This window comes from Pangasianodon hypophthalmus, chromosome 29 (assembly GCF_027358585.1).
Source record: "Pangasianodon hypophthalmus isolate fPanHyp1 chromosome 29, fPanHyp1.pri, whole genome shotgun sequence".
Lineage (NCBI taxonomy): Eukaryota > Metazoa > Chordata > Actinopteri > Siluriformes > Pangasiidae > Pangasianodon > Pangasianodon hypophthalmus.
The window spans coordinates 1,620,431-1,645,131 of NC_069738.1; the positions used below are offsets into that span (position 1 = coordinate 1,620,431).

General features: G+C 39.8%; 1 protein-coding gene across 2 annotated transcripts; it reads right to left on the minus strand.

Moving 5' to 3' along the window:
* Positions 1-351: 351 nt before the first annotated feature.
* LOC117596460 (NACHT, LRR and PYD domains-containing protein 12-like) lies at positions 352-24,369 on the minus strand. 2 transcript variants are annotated; one of them, XM_053231255.1, is made up of 14 exons: positions 24,285-24,369; positions 22,113-22,217; positions 21,770-21,886; positions 20,801-20,917; positions 20,067-20,183; positions 18,508-18,615; positions 15,273-17,054; positions 7,971-8,165; positions 6,787-6,960; positions 6,195-6,368; positions 4,982-5,155; positions 2,255-2,428; positions 1,188-1,361; positions 352-825 (listed from the first exon to the last, which is right to left on the minus strand). In XM_053231255.1, the coding sequence occupies exons 2-14, from the start codon at positions 22,163-22,165 to the stop codon at positions 816-818; spliced, it is 3,369 nt and encodes a 1,122-aa protein (XP_053087230.1). In that variant the 5' UTR covers positions 22,166-22,217; positions 24,285-24,369; the 3' UTR covers positions 352-815. The 2 variants fall into 2 exon arrangements, with proteins under 2 accessions (XP_053087230.1, XP_053087231.1); XM_053231256.1 differs by lacking the exons at positions 18,508-18,615; positions 20,067-20,183.
* Between the last annotated feature and the right edge of the window lie 332 nt (positions 24,370-24,701).

Genomic DNA, 24,701 nt, shown 5'->3' on the forward strand with positions numbered 1-24,701 from the left:
AGACAAAAACAACAGAATAACTTACTCAAGACATGAAGGGCTGGCTTAAAGGGCTTCAAGTGAGAAAAAATGGAAAGTCTGGTGAGAAACTGTTTATAGCTGCTGCAATTATAGCTGTTTATAGTGATCCCAGGAACAAACTTGATTTGTGAATGTTACTTTAAAAAAACTTAAATGTAAGTATAAAGACATCAATATCTTAATCAATTAAAATTTTTAATAATTGGCCATTGTTGTCATGGAAGTAGGATAAAACACTTAGGGATGTGCTCTGATAGGAAAATAATCAACTTTTGGGGTTGAAATTGATTCTTCCTTACTCAAAATTGAAATGATGTAAGCAAAAACAACTCTTATTTTTTGTTTATTCAATTCAAATATAGAAAGAATCAGAAAGCATTCACATTCAGAAAACACTGTATATTCTCTGCGCCTCAGTCTCTTTAAAAGACAGATGATTATCAGATAAACATTCGGAGTGAATGAGGTGTTGAATGTGCAGGAGGGTCTCTGTGTCTCCAGGGGTTGATTGTGACACTCAGTAACTTCAGGATCACACACACTGAGGTGTTCTGATCAACACTGAGTCTCCATTCCAGCTGTTCTGAGTTCAGTCCTAATGTCTGCATCCTGTACAGTCTCAGTGTAGAATTGTGTGCAGTCTGATTCACCGTGCAAGATGAACACACACTTCTCACTTCTGAGTCTATTTAATGTGTTAGAACTAAATGACTGATGTGTCTGTAAACATGTTCTCTATTCTCCAACATGGAAATCCAGGAACACCAGAGTCTTCATCAGTCCCACACAGATGTTCATCTCCACCTGAATATAAAAGAAAAAAAATTAATCTTTTAAAAAGCATCATCTTGTTCAGACAAAAGCAGCAGCAGGAAGCCAGAGAGAGCAGGGTGTCACAAGATGATGAGATGTTCATTTACAATCACTCTCATGCACTAAACCGTGACATTTTGTAGACTCTGTCTGACTCCCTGTCTTCTGCCTTCACACATATTTCAAATCAACTCACTTTACTGAATGAGAAACAGCATTAAAGCCAATTGTCAGAAATTTTCTGATTCAATAAAATGTAGCTAAATCTTCTAAAACTGGTTTTAATTCTTACTGTGGCAATCTGACATTTACTGAAGCTAAAGAGAAATTTACAGAATAAAGTCATTACTCACTCCACTTCTTCTAGTTTGTAATGTTCATCATTCTGAAGAGCAGAGAGCAGCTTCCTTCCTGAGTCTCCAGTTTTATTCCCCTTCAGCTCCAGTTTTCTCAGGTGTGAGGGGTTTGATCTCAGAGCAGAAGCCAGAGCAGCACAGCCTTCATCTGAGATACCACAACCACACATCCTGCAGAGACACAACGACACAATCTTCACTCTCTTGAGTTCTGGTTCTAGCTCAAGATGCAACATACAGGGAAGGCGACACAGCTGGGTAAACCAAAGCAGACATTTATTAGCACAAAAAACTGATAACAGAATTATAACGTCAGTAAACAATGATATCAGTCAGTCTTACGCAAATGTATGAAGTGTTGTACCAGCAAGTGTGTAAATGCACAAGGACAAAATAAACAGTAAGTAAATCTAAAATGAGGAAATGGCAAAACTGCCTTAGCAGCAGCCCTGACTAGTGGAAGCAGTGCGGTTAAATCAGCCACCGCAACAAGGCTTAGGGTCGCACAAACCACTCCCCAATCACATCAACCGCACATAAAAAAGAAAAAATGACAGAAAACACACAGACACAGCACTAACTGGGTCGTAGCAATGAACATTTACATTTTTTATGTCTTTATAAAACTTTTGGTGGTCAGTGAAAGACCGATTCTAGAAGAGAAGTAGAGTACAAAATTGTGTGTGTGTGTGTGTGTGTGTGTGAGAGAGAGAGAGAGACCGCGACTGCTGCGACTTACAGTTTTTGCTCCTTTTTATTTTTTTTCCCACCTTATCAGTAAACCTGTAGCATTAATGTTTTAATTCTATTTTTGAGATCATTTCCATTTCATTGCTGCTTTTAAGCCTCACAGCTCAAACACAGTGCATTTAGTTTTTGTGGCCCAGGTGCATTTTGTGTGATTAGCAAATCACACAGCAGCTTTAGCAAATTTCACAGTAGTTTCAGACATGTGCATCAAGACCCTACTACCTCTGCTTCAGTATATTATTTAGTCTCTATTCTAGTAGAGAATGAGTCTTCCTGAGGAGCAGGTCATGTGACTCTCAGAGAGATGATCTTACCTCAGTGTCTCCAGTTTACAGTGAGGATTCTCCAGTACAGCAGAGAGACGCTTCACTCCTGAGTCTCCTAGTTGATTCTGAGACAGATGCAGTTCTCTCAGGTGTGAGGGGTTTGATCTCAGAGCTGAAGTCAGAGCAGCACAGCCTTCATCTGAGAAACCACAATCCCACACCCTGCAGAGACACACAATGACACACTCTTTACTCTCTCAGTTTAGAAAAACAAATTATTTTCACTGATATCTATTTTATTATATCTAGATATCTATTTTAGAATAGAAGTCTTTATTTGTCACATAAACATTTCAGTGTATATATGAAATTCTTTTTTATGCATATCATAACCCAGACCCTTTCCCTCTTGGTTTCATACTTGCTTTCAAGATGATTTGTGTGTAAAATGATTTATTAATCAGAATGATATGAGGATTTAATATCACCTATTTATTCTAATTAACAATGATACTGAGTTATATTTAGTTTCTCTCATCTGTTGTTTGTGATATTATACTATTAGCAGAATCTGAACAGAGAACAGCAGACTGACCATGAACTTTAATCAGAGAGAGAGAGAGAGAGAGAGAGAGAGAGAATATCAGATTGTTCTCTACTAGACTTATAGTGCACTATACAGGGGGAATAAACTCATTTCCCCACAGCCTACGTAGTGCATTTATGTAACAATATATATTTATGTTATTGGAGAATCAAGGATCGGAATCAATTGTGAATCATGTGAGGAACTACAAACACAATCATGAATTAAAATTAATTAAAAATAGAAATACATATAAATCAAGTATAAAGCGTTCATTTTAAGGTGAATTAATATAAATGTCTAAATCAGATTACTCACTGATAATTTATTGTTAAATGAAGCCTTAATGAAATCTGAAATCCTCATTTCCTTCTGCTTTTAATGATGTGTCTCTCAGCAATAATTGAGATTCCTGAATTATAAAATTGATGGAGTGTAAAAAGGTCTACAAACTGGGTTCATCTGGTTCTACAGGTTCTTTTTCTTTTGGCTGCTCATGTTAGGGGTCGCCACAGCAGATCATCTGTCTTCATCTCATTCTGTCCTCTGCATCTTCCTCTGTCACTCCAACCACCTGCATGTCCTCCCTCACCACATCCATAAACCTCCTCCTTGTTCTTCCTCTTCTCTTCCTGCTTGGCGGTTCCATCCTCAGCATTTTTCTCCCGATATACCCTGCATCCCTCCTCTGCACATCCCCAAACCAACTCAGTCTCACCTCTCTAACTTTGTCTCCAAACCTTCCTACCTGCACTCTCCCTCTAATATACTCATTGCTAATCCTGTCCATCCTGGTCACTCCCAACAAAAATCGCAGCATGTTCAACTCTCCCACTTCCAGCTCCATCTCCTGTCTTTTTGTCAGTGCCACTGCCTCCAAACCAAACAACATAGCTCGTCTCACAACCATCTTGTAAACTTTCCCTTTCATTCTTGCAGATACCCTTCTATCACAAATCACTCCTGCCACTCTTCTCCACCCTGCTTGCACTCTCTTCTTCACTCCTCTACCACACTCTCCATTACTATGGACAGCTGACCCCGAGTATTTAACGTCATCCACCTTCACCTTCGCAACCTCACAATTCTGCCACCCTCCCTCTCATTCATGCTTATATACTCCATCTTGCTCCTACTGACTTTCATTCCCCTTCTCTCAGGGCTCATCTCAACCTGTTCCCTACCCTCACTACAGATCACAAGGTCATCTGCAAACATCATAGTCCATGGGGACTCCTGTATGATCTCATCTGTCAACCTGCCCATCACCACTGCAAACAAGAAAGGGCTAAGAACTGATCCTTGATGCAATCCCACCTCCACTTTGAACCAGTCCGTCATTCCTACCGCACACCACACAGTTGTCACACTGCCCTCATACATATCTTGCTCCAGCCTCACATACTTCTCTGCCACTCCAGACTTCCTCATACAGTACCAGGGCTCATCTCTCGGCACCCTGTCATACACTTTTTGTAAATCCACAAACACACAGTGCAACTCCTTCTGGCCTTCTCTATACTTCTCCATCAACATTCTCAAAGCAAACATCACATCTGTAGTGCTCTTTCATGGCATGAACCCATATTGCTGTTCACAGATTATCACCTCTCCTCTCAGCCTAGCTCCCACTACTCTTTCCCATTACTTCATGGTGTGGCTGATCAACTTTATGCCTGTATCTGTAGTTACTGCAGCTCTGCACATCTCCCTTATGTTGGTACCGGTACACTTCTCCACTCCTCAGGCATCCTCTCACTTTCCAAGACTTTGTTAAACAATCTGGTTAAAACTCCACTGCCATCTCTCCTAAACATCTCCATGCCTCCACTGGTATGTCATCTGGACCAACTGCCTTTCCACCCTTCATCCTCTTCATAGCTGTCCTCACTTCAGCCTTACTAATCCCCTGCACTTCCTGATTCACTATCTCCATCCTTCTCTCTCTCTCTCTCTCTCTCTCTCATTTTCTTTATTCACCAGCCCCTCAAAGTACTCCATCCACCTTCTCAACACACTCTCCTCACTGGTCAGCACATTTCCAACTGCATCCTTTATCACCCTAACCTGCAGCACATCCTTCCCTGCATCGTCCCTCTGTCTGGCCAATCTGCACAAGTCCTTTTCTCCTTCCTTGGTGTCCAACTCTGAATCTGAATCAGAGAGATGAATCAGAGAGATGTTCTTACCTCAGTATCTCCAGTTTGCATTGAGGATTCTCCAGAACAGCAGACAGACACTTCACTCCTGAGTCTCCTATTTTATTCATAGACAGATTCAGTTCTCTCAGGTGTGAGGGGTTTGATGTTAGAGATGAAGCCAGAGCAGCACAGCCTTCATCTGAGATACCACAATACTGCAACCTGCAGAGACACAATGACACACTCTTCCTCAACTTTATAATGGTTTTATTATTTAGAACAGGCTTGTCCAGTCTTATCCACAAAGGGCTGGTGTGGGTGTGGGTTTTCATTCCAATCAAGCAGGAGCCACACCTGATCCCACCTGTTTAATCAGTAGGTCTTTTCAGTGTTTCAATAGACTCCGGTGTGGCTTCTGCTTGGCTGGAATGAAAACCTGTGAGCACACCGGCACTTTCCGGATAATATTGGACACCCCAATACACAAGCATTTAATCACATGTTTATTCGAATTAAGAAAGTAATTAAAACAATGTAATTCCTGAGTGTTATATTTAGTAATATTTAGTTTTCTCTCACTCTCTCACTTTACAAACATCACATTTTGTGAGTCTTAGAGCACCAAGTATAAAGATAATATTCTTAAGAGCGAGTGTTATCCTATAAATAAATTCGCATTACAGCTGTTATCAGAGTGTGTGTGTGTGGCATGTGTGCATTATATGAATCATATCTGTGTATTAAAGCATGTGTAGTGAGCATGCACTGTGATTTCCTTTCATACACACCTATTGATCCTGTTCTCTACTTTAGCTTTGTGTTACTATATGAATGGATTTGAGCCAGTGGGTTTACTCAGACACTCTTTATTTATGACAAAATGTGAAATAATACGAGATCATTTTAGGACCTTAGTGAAAGAACTATTGAGGTTTTAATAATGCTTCTCCATTGGGCTGCTTCTGTAACACAGATCTGGCAACCCTCATAGAAGTTAGAGGGAGAATGTTGAAGGAATTGATTGAAATAATATTCAGTAACAGAAGAAAAATTATTTCAGCTTTAAAAAGAAAAAAAAATAAACAAGAATTGTTGATGTGGCTTGCAACTATTGCAATTATTGTAAGTTCTGTTTTCTGCTCTTTTTATTTTTTTACCTTTTCAGTCCTATGGCATTAACTTTTTTAGTTTCCAAGTTTTAGTTTCTATACCCTTTTTTTATTTCCACAATTTCAGTGCTGCGTCAGTCTGATGATCTTACCACAGTGTCTCCAGTTTACAGTGAGGATTCTTCAGTACAGCAGAGAGACGCTTCAATCCTAGGTCTCCTAGATTATTCCTAGACAAATTGAGGTTTTTCAAGTGTGAGGGGTTTGATATCAGAGCTGAAGCCACAGCAGCACAGCCTTCATCTGAGACTCCACAACCACACAATCTGCAGAGACACAATGACACACACTTCACTCTCAGTTTATGAACTTTTACATTTTGTGAGTCTTAAAACTTGGTTCATCAGTGAAAGAGTGGTTCTAGAAGAGGAATTTATTACAAAATAGTGTGTATGTGTGTGCACTAGATGAATCATATCTGTGTATTAAAGCATACAGTAGTGAGCATGCACTGTGATCTCCTCTCATACACACCTATTGATCCTGTTCTCTACTTTAGCTCTGTGTTACTATATGAATGGATTTGAGTCAGTGGGTTTACTCAGACACTCTTTATGACAAAATGTAAAATAATACAAGACCATTTTAGGACCTTGCGCATGGTTTAATACTGACATGTTGCAGACACATCAAGCACCTAAAACTGAGGAGCAGGTCATGTGACTCTCAGAGAGATGATCTTACCTCAGTATCTCCAGTTTGCAGTGAGGATTCTCCAGTATAGCAGAGAGACGCTTCACTCCTGAGTCTCTAAGATTATTATTAGATAGTTCCAGGTCTCTCAGGTGTGAGGGGTTTGATCTCAGAGATGAAGCCAGAGCAGCACAGCCTTCATCTGAGACATCACAACACTGCAACCTGCAGAGACACAAGGACACACTCTTCATAATAGATCTCAGTTTAATACTTACTTTAAAGATGATGTGTGTGTGCAAAATGATTTTATATTATTCAGAATGACGTGAGGATTTAATATCAACTGTTTATTCTAATTAACAATTTATTTAAAAATGATAGTACTGGGTGTTATATTTAGTTTTTCTCATCTGTTGTGTATGATATTAAACTGTCTTCTAACAGAGAACAGTTTACTGACCATGAACCTGTGAATACAGAAGAAACACACTGACAATCTCATCACCAAACAGCATGACTGACTGTCTCTTACACACTGCAGTGGTTCTCACATTGGACTGTCTCCCTTCTCTTGAACAATTACAAGGTATAAGTAAAGCTGCAAGCAGCATTTTCGGGGGCCAAGCACCCAGACTCGGTGAGCCACAGACGTGCTACAATTGTTGCATAAGCAATCACAGAAAGCAGAGCCATAACTTTAGGCAAAGGGATTCAAGAATGATTTGTAGTTTCACACATTTGCCAGTCCGTTACGGGAGAATGATTTTGAATATCAGAGTTCCTTTGATAACTTTTGTTTAGACAGGTCTCAAGATGATGTGAGCCATATTTGGTAAGGTTTGCAAGAGGAGTAGCAAAAACGGCAGTTAGATGGAAGAATTTTTTAGCATGTTATTGTTACTTTTGACCAATAGGTTAGCGCTGAAACGCAATTTGTTGCATAGCCTCAGGTAATGGAACAGAAGAAGAAGATGAAGACCTAGAATAATAGTAAGGTGTTCTCATACCTTCGGTGCTTGGCCCCTTAATTAGCACTGACCAAAACATTACTGCTGTTGTTGAGAGTTATTAACATTAAGAGTACTATAGGTGCATAACTATTTTTGGTTTAGTTTAATAATAATCAGTCAGGTTTTATAGAACTTATCTCTGTTTAACTGTATTTTTAATGCACATGTATCTAATTATAAGTACAGTATAAGTTGTGACTCACGGAGAGATGAGACACTTACCTCAGTGTCTCCACTTTACAGAGGGGATTCTCCAGTACAGCAGAGAGACGATTCACTCCTGTGACTCCTAGATTATTCTGGGACAGATGCATTGTATTCACAGTCAGATGCAGTTCTCGCAGTTTGGAGGTTTCTGATCTGAGCACTGAGTCCAGAGCTGTCCAACTTTTCTCTTTAATTGTATCACAGCTGATACTGAAGGAAATAAAATAATACATAATGAACTAACACTAATGCAGATTATCAAAATGCTCCTCAAAGCTTTCACTTAGTGTACCTTCTTATTTTTATAAATACCAAAATAAAAGAAATAACACAGGCTACAATTTGTGAAAAGGTCAACACAACTAAAAATTTATAATTAGCATATAATTAAATTATATTATTACATTATAATAAATTAACTGAATTGATGCCACCACTTGAATAAAACCTTTACCAAATCATAATAATAAGAAAGTATTTTGTATTTTTTATATGCCATTTGTCTGCTTAACTGCACTTTAAGTATAAAAAAATTACAGTCAGGTTCGAAAATATTTGGACAGTGACACAGTTTTGGTAATTTTGCCTCTGTACACCACCACAATGGATTTGAAATGAAGCAGTCAAGATGTTTGTAACAACTGAGGCTGATATCCATTCATGTCCACCAGAGGGAGCCCTCTCCCGAATACTGATATACTTCTTCTTCTATGCCTACTTCCTGTTTGGCACATGTATTTCAGGGCCTAGCTCACCTGTATTCATTGCGAAGTATTGCCAGCTTACCACTGCCTTACTGAGCATTTTTCATTGCCTGTAGTTTGATACTTGTTTCATGATCTTTGTGCCTGACTTCTGGATCTCGTCTTTTGGATTAATGCTTTGTTTTGTTTGCCTGGTTGGACTCCCTCTCATGTTACCGGACTTTTGCCTAACTCAACGACCATGCCTCTTTGCCTCATTGTTTGGAGTTATTTGCTACTTCTGTTTAATAAACTCTCTGTACATGGATTCAGAAACTGCCTCCAAATCTGGTTCTTCACAGAATACTTCGCCTGCCTTGAATCCAGCGGATATTTCGCAGCTTCAGGCCACGTTCGCTTACCAAAGAGAGCTTCTTAAAGGGTACCAAGAACAGTTAAACAACTTACGAGCCACCAATGACTACCTCACTCGTTACATCCATTCTGCTCATGCTGAACCGGTAAGATTTGCACTCCCTGATAAGTTTGATGGCTCCACTGAGAAGTGCATGGGTTTTTTGCATCAATATAAAATATATTTCTCAAACCAACCAGAATCATTTAGCCAAGATTCAAAGAAATGTGCATTTATGATGTCTCTTCTCACTGGCAAAGCTCTTGCCTGGCCCACAGCAGTTTGGGGGAATGACCCACAATTCCAAACATCTTTTGATTACTTTGCTCAGCTAATTCATGAGGTGTTCGAATACCCGGCAGGAGGTAAAAATGTTTCCGTTCAGTTGCTTCATTTACCCCAGGGCCAAAAAACAGCAGCTGATTATGCTAGAGGCTCAGAGTGGGTGGAATGATGTTGCGTTATTATGATGATGTTTTTTTCGAGAGGGGCTTAATCATGAATTGCAAGCTGAACTTGCCTGCAAGGGTGAAGATTCCTCACTGTCTGAATTCATTTCTATGGCTATCAAAATTGACAATCTACTTCATAATGCACCACGTTCTAAAGCTCGCCCAGTCTCACAATCTGCATCTGCCATTCAAGCCCTTACAAGCTCAGAGTCTCCAGAGCCCATGCAAATCGTTTATACACAAGTCAAGATCTAGGAGTATGCAAAACTCTGCATCTTCACTCCATCACAGTTTTTCTTTACCAGTGGAAATTTCCTCTGATGTTAACTGTAAATCTGTTACAGTGCTAGTGGCTTCTGGAGCTGCAGTTAATTTAATACACCACGACCTGGTTCAAGAACTTTGCATTCCCACAGTCCCTTGTATACCGTCCATAAACATCACAGTTGTCGACAATGCCCCCATTGGCACCAGAATAACACATCAGACAGTACCAGTTACCTTGCAAATTGGACTATTTCACACTGAAACCATCTCTCTTTACATTACCAACACCCCCAAGAATGCAGTTATCCTGGCGCATCCATGGCTGGCTACTCACGACCCATCCATTTCCTGGAAACATGGTGAGCTAACACAATGGTCACTGTTACTTGCACTGTCTTCATGTCACAAGTTCCCTGCAATGTTTTACTACCAGTATTGAAAGCCCAGACGTCCAAACGGAAAAGAAGATCCCTGATGAGTATGCAGAATTCTCTGAAATTTTTAGTAAAGCTAAGGCAACTCAACTTCCTCCTCACCGACCTTTGTACTGCGCAGTTGAGTTACTGCCGAATATGACACCCCCTAAAAGCAAGGTATATCCATTGTCACGACCAGAAACCTTAGCCATGGAGACTTACGTCGAAGAGGCATTAGCATCTGGATTTATTCATCCCTCTACTTCACCGGCTGCAGCAGGCTTCGTCTTCATGGGGAAGAAGGACGGAGGCCTCCGACCATGTATAGATTACAGAGGATTAAATGCAGTAACCATAAAATACAGATATCCACTTCCACTTGTTCCTTCAGCTCTTGAACAACTTCGGGAGGCACGTATTTACACCAAGTTAGACTTGAGAAGTGCTTACAACCTCGTTCGAATCAGAGAAGGGGACGAATGGAAAACAGCATTCATCACCACTAGGGGGCACTATGAGTATCAGGTAATGCTGTATGGGCTAGCCAATGCACCAGCAGTCTTCCAGTCATTCATCAGTGAAATCTTCCGTGATCTCCTCAACCAGTGTGTGATAGCCTACATAGATGACATTCTCATATACTCTCTAGATAAAGCCCAACATGTACAACATGTTAAGACAGTCCTCTCACGCCTCCAACAACACCAACTGTATGTTAAGGCAGAAAAATGTGAGTTCCACAGTACACAAACCACCTTCCTTGGTTACAACATCAGCCACCAAGATACAAAGATACAAAGATACAAGCTGTTACAGAGTGGCCAAGACCCAATACAGTCAAAGAGCTCCAACGATTTTTGGGTTTTGCAAACTTCTATCAAAGATTCATCAGAAACTACAGCACGATTGCAGCTCCCCTCACAACTCTACTCAAAGGTAACCCATCGAAGTTACCATGGAATGATGAGGCACAAAAAGCTTTTGTTTCCCTCAAAACCAGCTTCACAACAGCACCAATTCTCAAGCATCCAGACCCTAACCTCCCTTTTGTTGGGGAAGTAGATGCCTCTGACTGTGGTATCGGTGCAGTCTTGTCCCAGCGTCATGGCAATCCAGGCAAACTTTACCCCTGTGCTCTCTTCTCTAGGAAATTGAATGAAGCTGAAAGAAATGATGACATCAGGAATAAAGAGTGACTGTCTATGAATGCTGTCCTAGAAGAATGGCGACACTGGCTAGAAGGGGCCATCCATCCTTTCCAAATCATCACTGATCACAAGAACGTTGAATACATTAAGAGTGCCAAAAGACTCAAGCCCGATGGTCATTGATTTTTACTAGGTTCCAGTTCACAGTCACCTACCGTCCTGGCAGTAAGAATGGCAAAGCAGATGCCCTCTCACTCAGGTATGATCCACCTCATGCATTATCACATACTGAACCCATATTACCACTCTCTGTCATCATCGCACCTATTACCTGGGACATCATGGAGGAGATCCAAAGCGCACAGCAGTCTGATCCTGCACCACCTGAATATCCACCAACTAAACACTATGTACCTCAAACTCTGCGACAAAGAACTATCCAGTGGGTCCACACATCCTTGAGCACAGGACACCCAGGTATTCAGAGAACAATTAATCTTGTACGTAACTCATTTTGGTGGCCATCTTTAACAAATGATGTTATTGCTTATGTCAAATCTTGTCAAATTTGTGCCCAGTCTAAGACTCCCAAGGAATTGCCAGCTGGCCCGCTCCAGCCATTACCAATCCCACAGAGACCATGGTCGCACCTATCTATTGACTTTGTTATGGGTCTACCTAATTCCAATGGTTTTACCACAATTCTTGTCATCATAGACCGGTTCTCTAAATCATGCCAAATCATTCCCATGAAAGGTCTACCCATGGCTATGGAAACTGCTAATGCTCTATTTCACCATGTCTTTAGGGTGTATGGCCTACCAGAGGACATTGTAACAGATCGGGGATCCCAGTTCACCTCCAGAGTCTGGCATGCCTTTTGCCAGCAACTAGATATCAACGTAAACTTAACTTTGGGATATCATTCACAAACAAACGGACAGGTAGAGAGACTTAATCAGGAAGTAGGCAGATATCTCAGGTCTTATTGCAGCCAAGAGCAACAAAGGTGGAGCGACTTCCTCCCATGGGCTGAATATACACAGAACTCCCTTACTCATTCCTCAACTGGCCTCACTCCTTTCCAATGCATGCTGGGCTATCAACCTCCAATGTTCCCTTGGTGGGGAGAACCTTCTTCAGTGCCAGTGGTGGATGATTGGATCAGGCGGAGTGAACGGGTGTGGAATAGTGCACACGTTCGGCTGCAGCGGGCAGTACAAGCCCAACGGATCCAGGCCGACAGACGAAGACGTCCTCACCCAAACTACCAGCCAGGACAAAGGGTATGGCTATCCATGCGTGACCTCAAGTTGCAGCTACCCTGTAGGAAGCTCAGCCCAAGGTATGTGGGTCCTTTTAAAATATTACGTCAGATTAACCCAGTTACATACTTGTTTGGAGCTTCCTACTAATTAGCGTATCTCTCCCTCCTCCCATGTGTCCCTGCTGAACCCGGTCCACCCGATGTCTGGCCCCGGAACCACGGGTCATGAACCCCCACCTCCATTGGACATTGATGGAGCAGTAGCATATATGGTCAACGAGATCCTGGACTCAAGACGAAGAGGGGGCCAGATGCAGTACCTGGTGGACTGGGAGGGCTATGGACTGGAGGAGAGATCTTGGGTAGCTGCCAGAGACATACTGGACCCGTCGCTGATCCATGACTTTCACCAAGCACACCCTGACCGCCCAGCACCAAAACCAAGGGGACGTCCTAGCAGAAGAACACCGGCAGGTTCTGTAATCTCACAATGTGATTGAAGTGTAGACTTTCAGCTTTAATTCATGGGCTTTAACAAAAATATTGCATTAACCATTTAGGAATTACAGCCATTTTTACAGTGTAAAAATTGTACAAACTAACAATCATAAATATTAGGATTATTTTTTAATACTTGGATTTCACTGACTGCCTGAAATCACCTAATGCTGAGTTTCCTCCCTTGAGATGCTTTGCCAGGTCTTTACTGCGGCCACCTTCAGTTGCTGCTTGTTTGTGGGTCTTTCTGCCTTCAGTTTTGTCTTCAGTATGTGAAAAGCAGCTCAACTAGGTTGAGGTCATTGGACATTTAAGAACATTTAATTTCTTTGCCTTAAGCAGCTCTTGGGTTGCTTTCATGGTATGTTTTGGGTCATTATCCATCTGTACTGTGAAGCGGTGTCCTATCAGTTTTGCAGCATTTGACTGAATCTGAGCAGAAAGTAAAGGTCTATACACTTCAGAATTCCTCCTGCTACTGCTACGGCAGACATACATGCCCATGCAATAACACTGCCTCCAATATGTTTGACAGATGATGTGGTATGCTTTGGATCATGAGCCATATTCTTCTCTTCCCATCATTCAAGTTAACCTTGTGGTACTTTTTAGAGGTTTTTTTTTAGTCTAATCTGGCTTTCCTGTTCTTGAATCTTACCAGTGGTTTGCATCTTGAGGTAAACCACCTGTGTTTACATTCATGAAGGCGTCTCTTGAATGTAGACCTTGACAATAATACGCTGACCTCCTCCAGAGTTTTCTTGACTTGGCTAGATGTTGTGAAGGGGTTTTTATTCACCAAGAAAAGAATTCTGCGATCATCCACTATAGTTGTCTTCCGTGGTCTTCCAGGCCTTTTGGTGTTGCTGAGTTCACCAGTGCATTTCTTCTTTTTAAGAAAGTACCAAATTGTTGATTTGGCCACTCTTAACGTTTCTGCTATCTCTCTGATAGGTCTGTTTTGTTTTTTCAGCCTAATGATGGCTTCCTTCATTTGCATTGACACCTCTTTGGATCACATAATGAGAGTTCCCATGAACATCTACTAAACACTTGGAATCAACTCCAAACCTTTTACCTCCTTAATTTGTCATGAAATAAGGAGGAAACAGGCAACATCTGGCCATGAAACTGCTTATCAGTCAATTGTCCAATTACTTTTGAGCCTGTGAAAATAGATGGACTCTGTAAACAGTTAATGGAATGTTTTTGTTAGACCCCTTGAATTAAAGCTGAAAGTCTACACTTCAATCACATCTTGATTGCTTCATTTCAAAGCCATTATGGTGGTGTACAAAGGCAAAATTACCAAAATCGTCTCACTGTCCAAATACTTATGGACCTGAATGGAATGTGGAGAGATTCAAAGAAAAAAACCTGTTCAAAATACAAAGGGAAAATAAAGTATTGTACATATGAGTATTACACTGATAATGTTTACGTAAATTCAAGAAACCTAAAGTCATAACTGAGACGTAAATGTTTTCTCCTCAAATGAAAGCAAATGGCTTCCATTTACATTTATGGCATTTGGCAGACGCCCTTATCCAGAGCGACTTACAATAGTGCTTTGAAGTCTATCAAAAATACATTCTGATATTGGCTCGGTAGGTCACAAACTAGGAATACCATCAGTCCAAAACTCTGTTGGGGAGGTTTTTTTTTTTTTGTTTGTTTGTTTTTTTTTTTTTTTTTGTGAAAGTGCTAATTTAAGTATTTTATGAAGAGGTAAGTCTTTAGCCATCGTTTGAAGACTGCCAGTGACTCAGCTGTTCGGACATCTAGGGGAAGTTCATTCCACCACCTTGGTGCCAGAACAGAGAAGAGTCTCGATGCATGCCTTCCTTGTACCCAGAGAGATGGAGGGACCAGTCGAGCAGTGCTAGAGGATCGGAGGAAGCGTGGTGGCGCTCGAGGTGTGATAATTTTTGCTTCCACATATTTAATACCTCCCATTCAGTCATATTCATTTGCTCATGCAATCATTATTCCCTAAGTCATTTGCTGACTTGGTCTGATTACACTGTCTGTGCTACATTTATCTGTTCTCATTAACACCAACCCTGTAAGACCTCAAGGGTCAAAACATCACAAACTGTTTGTCAAACTGCGTTCAGTTTCTTTCTTTCTAACACTGTAACAGTATAACAGTTATATTCAGCTTTACTTACATTGCTTTTCTGGATTCTGCAACCACAGGCATCACCTTCACAAGAACCCAGTCTGATATGTTGTCTGTATTTGTATATTTACTCAGGTCAAATTCTTCCAGCTCCTGCGCTGATGTCAGTAACACAAACACCAGAGCAGACCACTGTGAAGGAGAGAGTTCACTTTGTTTTCCAGACTTCAGGTAGTGTTGGATTTCCTCCACTAGAGAATTGTCACCCAGTTCATTCAGACAGTGGAACAGATTGATGGACTTCTCTGTAGGAAGGTCTCTACTGATCTCCTTCTTAATGTACTGAACTGTTTCCTCTTTGCTCTGGGAGCTACTTCCTGTCTGTGTTACAAAGTGATGTAAGAGATTCTGATTGGACTCCAGCGAGAGACCCAGAAGAAAGCGAAGGAAAAGATCCAGATGTCCAGTCTGACTTTGTAAGGCCTGATCTACAGCACTCTGGTGGACATCTGAGATTGTAATTTCTTTCATTTCCAGTTTTGAAGACGGATTCTGATCTAGAACATTTCTCTTTTCCATCATGAATGTCAGATGCACATACAGAGCTGCGAGATGCTCCTGAACACTCAGATGAACAAAGCAGTACACTTTACTCTGGTGAAGCCCAAACTCCTCTCTGAAGATCTGTGTACACACACCAGAGTACACTGCTGCTTCTGTCACATCAATGCCACACTCTCTCAGGTCTTCCTCATAGAAGATCAGGTTGCCTTTCTTCAGCTGCTGAAAAGCCAGTTGTCCCAGTTTCAAAACCATTTCTTCATAACTCTCCTGCTTCTTTGAGTACTTTCCTCTTATGATGTTTGTCTGAATGATGAGGAAGTGGGTGTACATTTGAGTCAGAGTCTTGGGGATCTCTTCACTCTCTGCTTCACCCAACATTCTCTCTAGAACAGTGGCTGAAATACAGCAGAAGACTGGGATGTGGCACATGATGTAGAGGCTTCTTAATGACTTCAGGTGTGTGATGATGTTATTGGCCAGGTTCTGATCACTGATCCTCTTGCTGAAATATTCTTCCTTCTGTGGGTCAGTGAACCCTCGTACCTCTGTGACTCGATCGACACACTCAGAGGGGATTTGATCAGCTGCTGCTGGTCGGGAAGTGATCCAGATGAGAGCAGAGGGAAGCAGATTCCCTTTGATCAGGTTTATCAGCAGCACATGCACTGATGCTGATTCAGTTACATCACACACTCTCACTGTGTTCTGGAAATCTAGAGGGAAACGACACTCATCCATTCCATCAAAAATAAACAGAACTTTTTCTAAACTATTAATGTCCATTTCTTTTGTCTCCTTAAAATAGACATGAAGGAGCTCCATCAGACTCAGTTTTTGGTCCTTTATCAAATTCAGTTCTCTGAAAGGAAGTGGAAATATGAGGTTGACGTCCTGATTTGCTTTCCCTTCAGCCCAGTCCAGAATGAACTTCTGCACAGAGATTGTTTTTCCGATGCCAGCGACGCCCTTTGTCAGAACAGTCCTGATGGGGTTGTCTTCTTCAGGTAAGGGCTTAAAGATGTCATTGCACTTGATTGGTGTTTCTTCTGTTGTTTTTCTCCTGGATGCTGCCTCCATCTGTCTCACCTCATGTTCATTATTGATGTCTCCACTGTCTCCCTCTGTGATGTAGAGCTCTGTGTAGATCTCATTCAGGAGTATTGGGTTCCCCTGGTTTATCAATACTCCATTCAAACACTCAAACTTCTTCAACAGATTTAACTTGAAGGTTTTCTGGACCTCACTTCTAGCAGATGCAGTGTCTTGCCTGTCATATGATAATGTAGGAAGACTTTTAGTACAATGTACATCATTTTATTGGACTTTCTATGATGTAACAGTGTAAATATCATATTTCTTATGACTCCATAAATACCAGGTCAATCATTATTTTCTTGCTATGAAATTGCTTTATTCTCCTACGAGTTTTCTCTGATTTAATCACTCAATGGATAATTACAAGAAGAGACGTTTTTTTTATACCAGCATGTGACTGTCTTGTTGCTGGTTTTGATTACTCTGTATTTCTTCTGTTAATGTTTTCTATTCCATCTCCCACCCACTGCAGAACACCTAGGATAGGAGTGGGCAATATTATGATTTTAAATCATGAATCATTAAAATTGAGAGATTGCAAGTACCATGATAGTAGAACACACTTTGTCAGTTATGCTGAAAATGCTCACCCAAGTAGTTTTATGAGCCAGACTTTACTTTGTTCGCTAGTCTAGCTCACTCTCTGACAGACACACAAACAAATCAATAATAACCATGAGTAGGCAGTTGCTTAATTGACTTTTCTTCCTTGTTTTGCTTGACAACATGGCAACATGGCTGAAAAAGCAGGAGGAGTTGGTGTCTAAAAAAAATCCAATAGCAGTTTTATGGAACTGCTGGATTTTACACAATTGACACAAACAAAAGTTTTTTGCAAAATATGCAACAGTGAGATTAGCAGATGGAGTAAACATGACAAATTTGTTTATCCACTTCAAATAAAGCTCTCCAAAGTGTGTGCCGAGAGCCAGATAGCATGAGGTGCACGTGAGTGTAAGAGCACCAAACCCAAAAATAGCACTGAAACAATAAAAACAAATGCATTTGAAAAAGCAGTCCTTAAGTAAGTAAGCACTGAGGTAACACTTTACAATAAAGCTAACACCGTTCAACAACTCATAGATAACTATGCAGGAACGAATGAGTAGTTCTTCATTAACACCCATCTTCTTCCTATAAAATACTAAGAACTACTAGTTAATTATTCAGTATGTTAGTAGGAGTTCACTATTAACTAATTAACTGCAGTAATTAACTGAGTCTTATATTTATCCTGAGTAACTACTAGTTAACTATGGTTCTTTTATAATAATTACTGATTAATTACTGATCACACAAACATTAATTCCCAATAGCTAAGCCTTCACTTCCTCCTGGAGATCTACTACCTAATATACCTCAACCTATTCCAATACCTCAGTGTCTAAAATGTAAATATTTATGAGTTATTTATGTCTCACTTTATTGTATAAACTCATACATATAGTTAACATACATGCAAACAAAATTCCTAAGTGATTTATACAACTTAGAGCTGTTTGAGGTGACAAATTAATTTAAAAATTAATTTTTAACATTTTTAATGTTTAATTTGAGTAGTCTATGAATATTGAAAAAAACCTGATTTGTCTCTCTACAGTAGTGTAACAGCGAGGAGATGTTACCTCTGTTCAGATGAGAGGTTTCCATCATCAAAGTCTGGAGAAGAAGCCATAGATGCATCACTCTTCAGAGATACACGGCTGAGTACTGTTGCCTTTGCCAGCATATTACTGAACAACAACAGCAACACAAAACCCATGATTTATATCATCTTTACTATTGGCATTCCTTTATAACTACTGGCTTTAACTAAACTTTCTATAAATACTACAACTGTTTTTTCAGATGGCAGAGACAAATGCATGTGCAGATGATGGTCTTTATTTAAAAGATAGGCAGACAAATCCAAAATCATGAGGCAAAGGCAAAATGAAAAGAAAATATGCAAAAAGTCAAGTGATGAAAAAATAATAAAAATTGAAAAAAATAGAAAAAATAGAAAATAGAAAACCAGAAACAAGATCACAAACAAGACAAACAGCATTCACAAAATACAAACACTCTAACATCAAGTGATTACTCTGAGCAATACTTCACAACATGTGTGTTTGTGTGTGTTATTTAGGTGTGGATGTAACGGTGTCCAGGTGTGTGCATTCAGAAATCTTGCATGTGAGAGTGTGTGTTGGGAAGTGTAGTCCTGGTTGGTGATGTTTGTATGTGTTGATAGCTTCTGGGAATTGTAGTGAGATGCCGTCTGTGGCATTGACATGACTTTTACTATCACAGATTTCCAAATGCAACCTGCAATTTTTTATTTTTTTATTTATAATCTCTGGGATTTCCATTTTCTTAGAAGCCAATTTTAAAAACTTGAATTAGCAGTAAATTAAAAACTACTTCAGGCATTGCCACAAGTTGGCCAGTAACTGTTTTTGTTGTTTTGGGTTTTTTTTTGTTGTTGTTTCCTTGGTAGGCCAAGGAAGCCCTCCACAGCTGAGGAGAATAATTGGAATGGAGTCTGGCACCAGGCCTTCTCACTCAACATCAGTGCCTGACCTGACTAATGTTCTCATGGCTGAATGGGCCAAAATCTAGAAATCTGGAAAGCCTTCCCAGAAGAGTGGAGGCTGTTATAGTAGCAAAGGTGGAACCAACTCCATATTACTGCCCAGGGCTTCGAGATGCTCAACAAATGCATATGGATGCGTTGGTCACATACTTTTGGCCATATAGCACATAGTGGTGAATCAGAACCTGTGTTTTGTGGATTGTGTTTGTTACTTTTTTCTAAGAGTGGAAAAATAAACAGAACTTGCAAGGGTAAGTGTTTCCTTATAGCTACCCAGGCCTTCCTTCCAATGTTGAACATCTCCAACATTTTTAATTTTATGAGTACCTGTTTAAAGGACCTAATGCAGTTATTATTCCATGGTGCATGCTTTGTATTTTAACCTCCCTGTTTCTGATCCTAGCTGTTGCCCTGGATGATAAGAGAATCTAAATAACACAAAAATATATACTATTTACTAAAATCTTCCTTATTATTTGACAAACTATAATTTTGATTATGTAATCATTCTATTTTATTTATATTTACTATTACTATGGTTGTTGGTTGTTTTGGATAAACCAAGAGGTAGCACAGGCTTGTGCAGTGGGTTTAGTGAGGAGACATTACCTGTGTACAGATACGGGGGCTCCACCTCTGAAAACCCACAGAGAATCCATAGATGCATCACTTTTCATGGAGGCACAGCTGGGTTCTGGTGAGTCTGACCTCTTTTCCAGGATTTTACTGCACAATATTATAAATATTCCATTAGTTATTTATACCATCTCTACAAAACGAGAATTTGTTAATTGACTTGTTAATTGAAATATTGTTATTAAACATGAACTGTTAAAGCCAGGCATCTCTGGATTCCCTGGGTCGAGATGAGTTCAATGCCCCCTATAATGTCAATTTCCGCCGTCTTGGATTTTGTCAAAAATAGTTTTTTCACCACTCCTACAAATTTTCTCCAATCATCACCAAATTTGGCACACATCATCTTCAGAGTAAGCCTCATAAAATTTATCAAAAGAATTTTGAATATTCCAACAAGTTGGTCTGTAATGGGCCAACAAATCTGATGGCGAAGCCCCCAAACAGGAATTGAGGCTGTATCTCAGCAAAGACTTTGCTCACTGACACAAAACTTGGTAGGCATCTTCAGGACCATGATCTGAGACTACGCAACAAATTTCATGCCAGTGCCACCTACTGGTCAAAAGTAACCCTAACCTTGGTCTCTGAAAATGCTGCTTGTAGCTTTAATTTATATTTACTATTACTATGGTGGTTGTTATTGGTTTTGGATAAACCAAGAGGTAGCACAGGCTTGTGAAGTGGGTTAAGTGAGGAGACGTTACCTGTGTACAGATAAGGGGGCTCCACCTCTGAAAACCCACAGAGAATCCATAGATGCATCACTTTTCATGGAGGCACAGCTGGGTTCTGGTGAGTCTGACCTCTTTTCCAGGATTTTACTGCACAATATTATAAATATTCCATTAGTTATTTATACCATCTCGACAATTTTTCTGTTAAAAAAGAAATTGTTAATTGACTTGTTAAATGAATTATTGTTATTAAACATGAACTGGTAAAGCCAGGGATCGTTGGATTCTCTAGGTCGAGATGAGTTCAATGCACCCTATGATGTCAATTTCCGCTGTCTTGGATTTTGTTAAAAATAGTTTTTTAGCTACTCCTCCTACAAATTTTCTCCAATCATCACCAAATTTGGCACACATCATCTTCAGAATAAGCCTCACAAAATTTATCAAAAGAATTTTGAATATTCCAAACAATTGGTCCATAATGGGCCAACAAATCTGATGGCAATGCCGCCAAACAGGAAGTGAGGCCTACTGGTCAAAAGTAACAATAACGTGCTTAAAAATGCTTACATCTGCAATTTTTGCTACTCCTCCTCCAAATTTTGTCCAGTATTTACCACATTTGGCTCACATGATCTTGACACGTGTCTAAACAATGCTGCAGCAATGCTACGCTGCTGCCCATTTGTTCATCTAGACCTTTCCTTCTACAGTCAGAGGATTCCACCACTGTCCGTGGTCAAAACATACACATCATGAGTGAAACTACAAATCACTCTAGAATCATTTTCCCTAAAGTTATGGCTCTGCGTTCCTGTGATTGCTTAGGCAACAACTATAGCATGTCTGTGAATGTGTGGCTCACTGAGTCTGGGTGCCTGTTCTCTGAAAATGCTGCTTGCAGCTTTAATTTATATTTACTATTATTACTGTTGGTGATTTTGGATAAACCAAGAGGTAGCACAGGCTTGTGCAGTGGGTTAAGTGAGGAGACGTTACCTGTGTACAGATATGGGGGCTCCATCACTGAAAACCTGTGGACAATCCATAGATGCATCACTTTTCATGGAGACACAGCTGGGTTCTGGTGAGTCTGACCTCTTTTCCAGGATTTTACTGCACAATATTATAAATATTCCATTAGTAATTTATACCATCTCTACAATTTTACCAAACTGTTAATTTAAAAAGAAATTTTTTTAAGCATTATTTTATTCATAAATGATAACTAGCTTAAATGTATTGTCATCATTTCTATTATGGTAACTTATTCTTTCCATACACTCACTAAATATTTTAGATATGAACAGTTAAGACTAAAAAAAATGACATGGTACTTTACCTCTTTTTTGAAGATGGGGCCATATTGTCTGCTTCCAGATCAGAGGTTTCCATCTTGAATATTAGTAAAGCATGCGCAGAGTCCTGAAGAGTCTGATTTCTTCTGCTGAAATGGATTACACAAATGTGCATTTAAACATGGGTTCAAGATTTCATGTCATAGGACAAATGTGCATCATTGCTCTTGCCCAGGTAAGCGATGCACCCGGCCGTCCACATGATGTAAAAGAAACCATTATCAGACCAGGCCACTTTCTTCTATTGCTCCATGGTCCAGTTCTGATGCTCACATTGCCATTGTAGGCGCATTCAGTGGTGCGCAGGAGTCAGCATGGCGACTCTGACCGGTCTGCGGCTACGCAGCCCCATACTCAGCAAGCTGTGATGCACTTTGTGTTCTGACACCTTTCTATCAGAGCCAGCATTAACTTTTTCAGCAATTTGTGCTACAGTAGCTCTTCTGTGGGATCGGACCAGACAGGCTAGCCAACAAGGTGCACTTGAAAAACAAGTGCACTTAGTTAGAAAGAGAAAGTAAAAGACACCAGGTCGGTCATCACAAAAATTCTATGGGTCTTTATTGCAACAGATCTCTGTTGTCTCTGTCCAGTGAGACATGCATGATACTGCTCTACCCACTTGTTTGTACTGTATTTCAAACTTTCATGAACTCAAAGACAATACTCTTCTTCAGTTCATGATTAAAGTAAGCAATTCCACTGAAAACCTGCTCCAGTGCAGGGTGATATTATGACCCCATGAGCTGTTTCCTTTTCCTTCTGGCAGTAAATGTGCATGAAGCTCAGAGTCCATACAGCCATCAGTAGATTTATACAAATGACTAACTATGAATTTTTTTTTTTTTTTAGAATAAGTGGTTGCTTGTGAAAATGTGTTGTCTTGTTGTCCATGCTAGTTAAAGCTGTACATGTTTTATCATGTTTGTTTATGTTCACAGTCAGACAGAGAATGGTTGGTTTTGCTCACCTCCACCAGTTTTCTCTAGCCTAGTTAGTTTTTTGGCTAAGCATCAAGTATTCTGTCTGAACTGTAAGCGTGTGTTACTAAAACAAGAACAACTGCATTGTTTTTAACCATCCTTTCTGGGCACACCTTTTCTTCGCTGATGGCGCAAGATAAAATGGAAATTTGTGGAATGTCCCTATATGGATTAAATACATAGCATGTATTTAGAGACCTAAGAACATTTTTGGGACTTCAGGGCTTGTGCTCCTAGCATTCAGTGAGTGCAAAATAAATTTTCCGACAAGAGGGAGGAGCTGAATAAGGCACACAGAGTGTTCGGCAAATATTTTACATTCCTGCATTATAGTCAGTACACTCCAAAGACTGTTTTAAAATTATTCACTTTTTGAGTTGCTTCTTTAGATCTTATCTGAAGTGGCATTTTTTTATAAACAAACACAAGAAAATTGAATCCTTTGTTGCTTTCACAGAATATCAGTCATATATCTCACTCATTCAACCTTTTTTATTCTTTTAAGAGTAAGAGTAAGATATTCCTTTATCTTACTCTTACTCTTAAAAGAATTCTCTTATTCTTTTAACCATTCTGCTATGGCCAGCCCCTAACATTATTATTATTATTATTATTATTATTGTTGTTGTTGTTGTTTTAACATGCAACATGTTCTTAAGAGAGCTTTAGATAAATAGAGAACCTTCTTAAAATTTTTGAGAAAGGAGTTTTGCTCCATGATATTATCTGACAGTAACACCTGTATTATGACAGTTTCCTCTTTCAATAAAAAAAGTGGGAATTGATAAATATGTATTTTTCAGTTACTGGTATGCTGATATGCAGTCAGAAATGCAGTAAATAATTTAAAACAAATTTTAAAACAGCAATTTGGTTGTCTGTTTGGTGTGTGTCTCTGTTTTCTACCAAGTATTCTACCTCAGCATGAACTTACAGAGTTCCCGAGTATGGGTTTTGAAGTTTTATTGTTTATAAAATGTTTTACACATCCTTTCACAACTAACCAAACCATGCTGTGAATATCTAACAAATGTCCAATATAAAACCAGCTTTACTGTGGAAGTCTACTCATATATACACACACACATACATATATACACACATATATACATACACACATATATACATACACACATTCTTCTTATATAAAATGTTTTTAGAGAAATCTCTCACCTTTTTTCTCAGCAGTCCTTATGAGGCATTAGTCTCACACTTTCTGAGAAGTGGTGTATTGTCCTAGCCACTCCTCAGAATCTTGTCAGACCTGCAGGATCAGTTTTATTTTTTTGGCAAAAGGACAAGTATGTAATCAGCACCATTGCAGTAAACAGTAATTCATGTTGTTTAAAGACACAGAAGCTTACTTGGAGGGCACACAGTGGTGGTACTGGTGGTCAGTGGTGCTGCAACAGTCATTTATTAATTTATGTTCAGTATATACACTTTTATTCTTGACAGGGTCACAGTGGATCCAGAACCCGTCTTGGAACACTGGCATGCTGCGAACAAACCCTGAAATATTTCTCCTCCTTTTATTTAACAAAAAGTGTATTTCCTTCTACCTCACCATGTTCCTGGCTATTGGTTTTA

Bases quoted from the DNA above. Each gene is read 5' to 3' on its own strand.
- LOC117596460 (XM_053231255.1), bottom strand. From the start codon at position 22,165: ATGGAAACCTCTGATCTGGAAGCAGACAATATGGCCCCATCTTCAAAA. The intron at 6,369-6,786 runs GTAAGATCATCT...GTGTCTCTGCAG, and splicing joins TGCAAACTGGAGATACTGAG to ATTGTGTGGTTGTGGAGTCT. The intron at 2,429-4,981 runs GTAAGAACATCT...GTGTCTCTGCAG, and splicing joins TGCAAACTGGAGATACTGAG to GGTGTGGGATTGTGGTTTCT.